The following is a 9,313-nucleotide window of genomic DNA, read 5'->3' as shown; positions in this document are numbered from 1 at the left end:
GCTGGATAAACAGCAAAGATAAGTTGAAAAAGAAAAGTTGGAAAATTGGTTTAAACACCAAAAATATATATTTATACACATAGTTAATTAAACAAAAAGAAAAGTTGAAAGCAAAAATAGTTCTTCGTTTCTCAATTGTCGATGTACTTTCGATGTATCTATTCTGTGTTGATTTTTGTTGTGCATACAATCACAAATATTCACATAAATATTCCAATGTTTCAATGTTTTCTTTGTAATGCATTTGAAAAAAAAAGAAGAAAAATAGCAAAAACAAAACAATGTTAATTTTGTTAGAGTTGTGTCTATGTGTTTATTATTATTATTATTTTTTTTACGCGTTAATTTAATTTTTATTTAGCTTAAAAACATAAAACAACAACTGGTGCAGGCAAAAAATAAAAAATCGATATAAAACATTACAAAATGAAATATTATATTGACATACATTTAATAGAGCTATATATGTATATTGTGCACTAGCACTAGCACTTGCACTTATGTATTATGTACAAAAGCAACTAATTGGTATATCGAAATTTAATTGTTAACGTTAGTTGAGCTAATTGCGTTAAATCTATGGCAGGCATTTTACAAATTCTGCCCCAAAAAGTAAAACGAATTGTACACAAATTAAGCATACACAGAGATGATATATGATTATGCCTATACAGATACATATATGCGGCGTTGATAATTTGGTCTGTAACTGACGTTTTTTTTCCCCCCTCCTCCACCCATTTAGAATGAAACGATAACGAGAGCGTGTGGTATAATTCTTATCATTTAATTAGCCTAAAAAAAAAAACCGAAATAAATAAAGCAATGGTAAACAAATTGAATTGTTGTGTTTGCAAAAAGCGAGAGACAGTTGAGTTAGCGCAAGATAGTTTCCATACAAACATAACATCTATCCCTAAGATGCTTAAGATCTAACTTTAGTTCACATGTTTCAAGTTATATCTATTGTAACTCGAATCTAAATACCAAATCAATCCATTTATCGACAACAAGTTAGTTTGGAGTGCCCGACTGGAAGATACCCTGAACGCACAAGCGAAAGTATTCAAAAAGTGAAATATTCTTAATACCATACTACACGAGAGTCTATCTATATATCAGTTTTTTGTCTTTAGCTCTTATAAGCTACGAGTTATGGTCAAAAACTTGATTTCGAGCTAGATTTTTATCGATTTCATGGTATTAAGTCTCCTGCTCTTATGATCTCTAAGATTGACTCGGCTATTGATGTTGCTTAGAAGGATATATATTTTATGGAATCGGTAATGCTTTAATCTGCGTGCTCGAATCTGTATACTTTTTTTTACCCACTTACGATGGGTTCAGGGAATGCCTCATCTTGGGGCTTTGCCTCGAACCATGCTTCATCGCGTTTTACTCAATTTTATATAAAGTAATTACATTTTTTTATTAACCAATATATTTTCTTCGGTTGCAATGTTGTATTCACAAATTGTAGTCTATTTTATTTAAAGTATTTAAAATATCGCAATGTGATTTAGTTTTAGCCAAACTCACAAATTACGAACTTTTTTAGGCGATTGATATCTTTGACACTTCGATATTAAGTGTTGCCTCAGGAAATAGCGCATGAATTCTTGTCAGAGTTCTCTTACAACTTAACTTGGGTTCAACTATGGCAAAGCCTTGCTTTAATTTAACAGCTTACATCTATTGTTTTGAAGTATTTTCTTAAATTTAATTCGCAGTATTTGCTGAAGCTCGATTAAGTTGCGCCTCCAGCTCATCGCTGCTGCTGGTACTGGAGGCGGAGTTGTCGTCCGCGCCGAAACTGCCTGCCAGCCCATAAATATCGTGCACCTCGGGCTGCTGCGTTAACTTTGCTGCTGCCTTGCTGCACTTGGCTGTGGGTTGCGCTTCCAAGTACTGTGGCTGCTGGCTGCGCTTGTTGCTGGACTTGGCAGCCTCCACTTCCTCATCTGCAAAGGTAGTAAGTTATAGTTAATGTGCTGGATGTGGACTGTGCCGCTTACCGCTGTCAATGAGGTCATAGCCGGCGGGCGGACGAGCCTCGTAGCTAATGTAAATGGCAGGAAACTCAACAATTGTCTTGCCCGCAAGATTGGCGCGCAGTGTCTGATGTGCGGCCAGTCGATAGCAGCGCTGACCGCTGCGCTGCACACCCTCCGCACGCAGCCAAATGCTGAGCTGCCCAATGCCGGCTGTCTGATGGTGTTGCAACACCTTGCGCTGCTCGACCGCCTCCGCCTGCAACAGATCGAGGTACTTGCTCAGCAGATCGGCCAGTGTACGCTCCTCGTCGCAGTGTTTGTCCACAAAACGTGTCAACGTGCTGCTTGTAGAATGCACGAACAGCCATTCGATGTGCCAGTAGATGCGTCGCTGCTTCCAATTCAAATACGTCGTGTTCTCCTTGTGCCGACTGAAGTTGGGCAGCAGCAGCTGCAGGCGTGTGCCCCGCTCCTGGGCCGCCTTGCGCAGTCGATGCTGCGACACCGGCAGCTGTCGCTGCTGTTGCGTATAGCGCTTGATCTGATCCTGTTTGCGATCCTCCGTATAGCGCGTGCATTCCTCGAGAAAGCAATAGTCGCTCATGAACTCACGTTCGGTCATGGCGCTGATGGGCATGAACTTGGTGCGATCCCGTTTGCCATCGCAGTTCAGTTCCCGCTTGTGGATCTGCACGCATGCCACACAGCAGGTCTTCACCTCGCACTTGGGGCAGGCGTAGCGGGCCGCTTGGCTGGCGCACACCTCGCAATTGCCCAGACGCGAGGGCCGGCTGCAAGGGTGAAAATAAATCAGAAAATCATATTAAATAATAAATTAGTAATTATTTTATTTAATGCACATGCCTGGCAGCTTGACTGCTCGTTTCAGTCATGCTTGTATTTGTAATGTTGTTTCACACACACACATGCACACACACACACACACACACACACATTTATATACATACACATAACAGCAACAGCTGCCTCTAAATTGTCACATTTTTTTTTTTTCATTTTGCTTGGCGCTTTTGTTTTGCCATTCACACACGGACGGACGCAAACGTGCGCCAGTCCCAACGCGGTTTCTTTTTCGGCCATACTCTGTGTACAATTTATACATGTATTTTGTTTGTGATTTAACCGGTGGCATCCTTTGGTGACGTCGGCGCCACAGTCCCAATTGTGGACGCCATTGGAAGCGCGTTTCAGTTAACGGCTGCATTTCACATATTTCATAGCTATTTCTGTTAAATTCGCTGTTAATAGCAGAACTGTAAATATAATAAACGATGCGCGTGTGTGCGCCTGTGTGTGTCTGTGTTCGTGTGTGCGTGAGTATGTTCAGTGCGCGAGCCAATCAGTACATGTGCGTCTATTGTGTAAGCATTGCGAAGTTGCCATCTAATTATTTATCGTGCATTTATCGTAATCGCTCGTTTCGATAACCTAAACGAACTAGAACTCGTTGCAAGAGAGCGCGCGCGCGCGCGCGCTTTATCTAATTACCGTTATCTTTTTGAGTTTCTTTTTTTCCTGTTGTGTTGTATGTTCAAATTTGATACGTATTTATATATGCATGGAAATATGTATGTCATCGTTGCATGCTCGTTTTATGGTAAAAATTGACTATCTTATCACCTGGTGCCCGCACACGCACTTCCTTTATTTATATTATAAATAATTCAATTCAATTTACCTACTAATGTTGTTTTTTTTTTGTTTGTTTTGTTTTTCTTTTTTTTTTTTCTACCTCTAGCGAACAACCCAGCAGAGCTCGGGCTCACCACACTCCCTACTCGAATTCGTGAGAGAGCGTTGAAAAGCGATCGGTATAAATATTATCATGCGCAAACAACTGCGATCAGTATATAAAGTCACCACACGCTGCCTAGATGTCCGAAAGGCGTACAGTACCAGACGAATGAACGAGATTAAGGTGCGTGGAGTTGCCTCGGGGCCGCCCATGCCCAAGACCCTGAAGCCAACTGCCGACAGCAATGGCTGGCCAAAGAGGCACGACGATGAAAGGAAACAGCCTTTTGCGGATCTGGTATTCTATCCGGTCGGACGCCCAGCTATGCCCAACGATCAGGATGCCAACAGTATTGCACGTGAGGATGCAGACTACAATGTGAGTCATCTACTAATGCGTTTGGCGGGCGAGCGGGTGGGGGCGGGTTTCTAGGTAGTTTGTCAGAAATGTGGATTTTGATCAGTGAAAAAACAATTTGTGATTTTAGACAGCCATTGAAACGCTGACAAAGCTACAGGGCAACGGCGACAGCATACGCAACTCCATTTCCGACAAAAAGTTGAACTCGCTGGTGCACACCCTCAAGTATCTGGAGCGCAGCGGACTAACATTGGACGACGTGGAGCAGCTGTCGGTGATCCATGTGGCCGGCACCAAGGGCAAGGTAGGTATTTTTATTGTAATTTTTAATTTGTACCTGCTAACGAGCGAATAACTGATAATTAACACCAATTGGAGCATTATAAATGGCACAAACATAAACAATTGACAATACACGACAAACAATAATTGTGACAGATTGAAAACGCGTTATAATATTTCGTAGAACGACGTGTGAAGCCCAAAACAGGTTTATTTTCAACCGAAATCGTTTTGATCAAAGAATCTTCGAAGTAGCTAACAACTCGTTTATTACGTATTCGAAAATATTGAATTGAACACATAAATATATATATATATATATATATATATATATGTATTCTGCTTCTTATGTACACATATTTAGGTTTTTACAAGCAGTTTTTAAAGAAAGTTGAGTAAAACTTTTAATTGAAGTTCATTCTTTAAGCGGAAAGTAAACCTAGTTATCTGTTATTTTTCTTAATTTTACCCAGAAATAATAATAATAAATAATATTTTTAATATTCGCATAATATTATAAATATACTGAGCACATTATAGATATTATGGCCTTGCGCCTTTTTAACGAATATTTAGACATAGCCCAGCTAAAATCAAGTTTATTAAACATATAGATACACTGAGAGAATAGTTTGCAAAGAAATCTACTTTTTATGAATATAAAGCCCAAAACTAATTGTTTAGAGATGTATTTATAATGGGATTACGGAAAGTTCTTTATTAATATATCGGAAAAATGCTAGAAAATATGAGGTATAAATTACAAATATTTGATGCATATATATATTGTTTTTGATTTCATTTTGAATATTCTCAGAAAAAGTAAATCAATTAGGCAATCCGAAATTTTACATTTCTCATTGCATTATATAGCTTACTTAAGATCGATAACTATCGATAGCTAACAAATGAAAAAAAAACTGTAAATACCTGGAGTTTATAATGCCCCTGCCTATTGTAGACTGGGAGTGGAGCTCTCGACCTTCCCTTTTAATAAACCTAAGTTTGTTCAAGATAAAAGATATTTCAAAATCTGGGGATACGTCATTTACAATAAAAAGTATGAATAGATTCGAGCTGCTAACCTTCTCGTTAAATAAATCTAAAGTTTTTTTTTTTTTTTATAGATAACAAAAGATATTACAAAAGATTGAAGCGTAATATTGGATAATAGGTATGAATAGCTTGGGCTAATAAAGATTTCAGCTGTGAATCATATGCATATTTACGCCTTGGATTCGAACCTCTAATACTCCGAGTCTAGTAATACTTTAATAAAATTCTCTTTTGTGCACTTAAGATATATTTAAATAGAATAGAAACTAGGAATATCTCTTTATTTAATATGTATACATATATATATAAATATATGTACAGATTCTTCACAAAAGATTAATACCTGGTACTCGAACCTCTAATCTACCCCATTCAATGCAAACAAAACATATATATATACATATATACAAACTATTTCTTTGTATATTACTTATATATCACCAAAAGATCAATACCTGCTTTTTGAATAGATAATGGAATATGAAATGTCTGAAATTCGAATCCCTAATCTTTCCCGTGTAAAAGATATATTCTTTATATGCTTTCCTCGTATATAACTTATATATCGCCAAAAGTTGAAAAGTACTTACCTTTTGAACAGAGACTAAGAAGAACCGAAAATGTTCGAAATTCGTGTCTTTAATCCTTTCCGTTCGAGATATATATATACATAAATATATTTATATCATCAGATTCTTTCCTTGTAGATTACATATATACATATATATATATATATTTAAATAGAAATTCGAGCCTCTCTTCCTTTCCGTTTAATGGATCTTTAGTTCAGTTTGTTTGTTTATATTTATGCCAGTTGATTGTTTATAGTCGATTTCGCTCAGTGTAGACGCAGCGCTCGGTTTACCTTTGACTCTATCGACTGATTACTGATAAGTGTGAATTGTATGAATTGTGTGTGGAAATCGGACTGAGCTTTCGTATCGCTGATTGCGAGTTTGCATATAGTATATGTGCATATATATGTATGTAGTATATATAGTATATATATTGTTTTTGTAGGGCTCTACGTGTGCGCTGACCGAGTCGATATTGCGACAATATGGCGCACGGACGGGATTCTTCAGTTCGCCGCATCTGGCGACGACGAATGAGCGGATCCGGATCAATGGGGATCCGCTGGCCAAGGACAAGTTCACCAAATACTTTTGGCTCGTTTACAATCGTATGCTGGTGCAGCGCGAACATGAAAAGGATATGCCGGCATTCTTTATGTTCCTGACCATTGTCGGCTTCCATGTGTTCATTGCGGAGCGTGTGGATGTCGTTGTGCTCGAGGTGGGCCTCGGCGGTGAGCTGGACTGCACGAACATATTGCGGAATGTGCGCACGGCGGGCATCACATCGCTGGCCCTGGAGCATACGGCCCTGTTGGGCAACACGCTCCGCCAGATTGCCTGGCAGAAGGCGGGCATCATAAAGCCGGGCGCCCATGTCTATACGCACGTAACACAGCCGGAATGCTTGCAGGTGATCTATGAGCGTGCCGCCGAGCGCAAGGCCCAGGTGTTTCAGGTGCCCAGCACGGACGCCTATCTACAAAATGCGGATAACTTCAATGAGTATGTACGCCTGAATGCCTCGCTGGCCATACAGTTGTCGTACGATTGGCTGCGCCAGACGACGGGTCGACTGCATCACGATTATCCGATCAACGAGCGGCACATAACCAGCGAGGTCCTGCGCGGCCTGAACGCGGCCAATTGGCCCGGACGCTGCCAGCTGGTCGAGTATCAGAATATGCGTGTCCACTTGGATGGGGCGCACACCGTGGAGAGCATACGGGTCTGCTGCGACTGGTACCGGAAGAGCATCAGGCACAGGTAAGTCTTGCCAAAGGCACATCGATGCCAGCTTGCAGCTAATTCATTTTGGGTTTTCTTTTTCAGTCGCAATCCAAATATTTTGGTATTCAATCGCACGGGAGATTCGGATACAAAGGCCATACTGCATGTGCTGCAGCAGACGTGCGCCTTTGATATGATCTGCTTTGTGCCCAATTTGGCGACCGCCAAGCCCAACGATCCCAACCAGGCGAACCTCCACTGCAGCCCCGAGGCGCAGCGTCAGCGCGCCCAAAGCATAGCCGCCACCTGGCAGCAGCTATGCGATTCCCAGCAGCAGCCGAATCATGGACAAATGTATAATACGGTCTGGGATGCATTCGTTGCGATCCGTACGCGCTATCCCTACAACATTCAGCTGGATGTCCTGATAACCGGCTCCATACATTTGCTGGGCGCTGTCATTACCGTACTTAACGATTTCCATTCGGAGCCGCCGCCAACGGCAAATGGACACACTTGATGCACCGGCTACGACGGGCTCGGTCGATCGCATGACATGTAATTGGAAACTATATTTATAGTTCTATGTACGCCCCTTCCTAAACTAAGACTAGGCATTTAATACATGCCCCCCCCTTTATATATTTAGATATATATATACATATGTATATTTTGTAAACATTCAACTGATTCTTTCTAACCACACTTCACTTCCATAGTTTACACTCGCTGGAAATGTGAGATTCTCGTTTTACAACCAACAAGTTTTCTATCATTGGAATTATTGTGTCGAGCCAATGAGTTTCTATGGAAATGTTATGAAACCCTTCTGATTCATTTCGCCAAATAGAACTCCAATTGAGCAATGCTTTCTTAATAGTCTGGCAATTGCGCAATGTGGCAACCCTTTTAGTAACTGTAGCTTTTAGGCCTAACCCCACTTATTTTTTATATTTAATAGCCTATGCAATATTGTGTATATAGTAAAATAGTAAAAAATCGCATATTATAATTGAAATTTTGGTATAATACACACAATATTTCACTTGGAGTTTTTTTTTTAAGCTTAAAAAGCAAATTATGATCAGTTCTTTTTCTGCTGATGGGTAAAATAAAAGCAAGTTCTCGATATAATAGAAACAAATATCTTCTTACATATAAATTTGCACTAAATTTGAGTAGATAGATTAATGGAAAGCTGTTAAAAGTTCTGATTTAAACCAGATATCTCTCAGCTAAAACTGTAAAACTAAAAAAAAAAAATCGTACAAGCGAGGTTTTAACAGATTAATATTAAGTGATCAAAAGCTGTTATATTTTCTCCAGCCTCCAGGAACTCACCAAAAAAGGTGGCCAATACAGCCGTCGGCAAAAGCTATGTTCAGGCAGTGCAAACACGTCGACAAACCAAATTTCAAAACACCGACGGCAACGGCTTTAGCGATGCGGACGTTAATTTCACGGCAGGCAACACTGGCTGAATGCAAGGCTGCCACCTGAGCGCAAGCATCTGGCTGCTGGATGGCTGCGACAGGGATGTTTGGCAAATGCACAGGGCTGTTGCTGTCGCCAGACCGTTGACCAATCAGCGGTCGTCGCAGTCCAGTGTGCGAGCGAGCTGGCGCTAGCTGTGTGCACAGCCGTTGCGCTGTATTGTAAAAACAAAATGGCTAACGCGTAGCGGAAGTAGGACTTGTCGCTGTGTGCGAGCGGGATGGCAGCACTGATGACTGATTAAATCACAGCTAAATGAGATGTTAACATGTAGGATGTCAGGCTGGCTGGGGGGGCGGGGGCGAGCGGTCTGGTGGTTGGGCGGCTGCCATTGCCGACTTTTGGGCGCTGCGACTGCCGGCTGTGCACGCTAAACTGTCCCGTTTACAGCAACAAATCGTGTAATTCACTTTTTTCCTAGTCTCTCTGGGCGCGCGCGTGTATGTATGTGTGTGTGTGTGTGTGTGTGTGTGTGTGTATGTGTGTCTGTGTGAGCCTTGCGCTACGCTAAAAGGATTAATAAACGTTCGCATCTCAGTTGTTCATTTGACTTTGCGCTTAACGGT

General features: G+C 40.9%; 2 protein-coding genes across 5 annotated transcripts; one reads left to right on the top strand and one right to left on the bottom strand.

Moving 5' to 3' along the window:
- Positions 1-1,461: 1,461 nt before the first annotated feature.
- On the bottom strand, positions 1,462-2,818 carry LOC135430006 (uncharacterized). The gene is made up of 2 exons (XM_064684553.1): positions 2,016-2,818; positions 1,462-1,961 (listed from the first exon to the last, which is right to left on the bottom strand). The coding sequence occupies exons 1-2, from the start codon at positions 2,629-2,631 to the stop codon at positions 1,720-1,722; spliced, it is 858 nt and encodes a 285-aa protein (XP_064540623.1). The 5' UTR covers positions 2,632-2,818; the 3' UTR covers positions 1,462-1,719.
- Positions 2,819-3,015: 197 nt separating this feature from the next.
- Positions 3,016-8,304, top strand: Fpgs1 (Folylpolyglutamate synthase 1). 4 transcript variants are annotated; one of them, XM_064684535.1, is made up of 5 exons: positions 3,016-3,270; positions 3,754-4,128; positions 4,238-4,414; positions 6,469-7,289; positions 7,356-8,304. In XM_064684535.1, exons 2-5 carry the CDS (start codon positions 3,841-3,843, stop codon positions 7,771-7,773), a joined length of 1,704 nt encoding a protein of 567 aa, XP_064540605.1. In that variant the 5' UTR covers positions 3,016-3,270; positions 3,754-3,840; the 3' UTR covers positions 7,774-8,304. The 4 variants fall into 4 exon arrangements, with proteins under 4 accessions (XP_064540605.1, XP_064540607.1, XP_064540606.1 ...); XM_064684537.1 differs by having other exon boundaries at positions 3,016-3,328; XM_064684536.1 differs by having other exon boundaries at positions 3,016-3,376.
- Positions 8,305-9,313: the final 1,009 nt, after the last annotated feature.

Source organism: Drosophila montana, unplaced genomic scaffold (genome assembly GCF_035044405.1).
Source record: "Drosophila montana isolate Dmon_TW-CO22-7 unplaced genomic scaffold, ASM3504440v1 contig_2781_1, whole genome shotgun sequence".
Taxonomy (NCBI): Eukaryota; Metazoa; Arthropoda; class Insecta; order Diptera; family Drosophilidae; genus Drosophila; species Drosophila montana.
The sequence above is the reverse complement of the archived record's forward strand: the minus strand, read 5'-3'. Positions and strand labels throughout refer to the sequence as shown.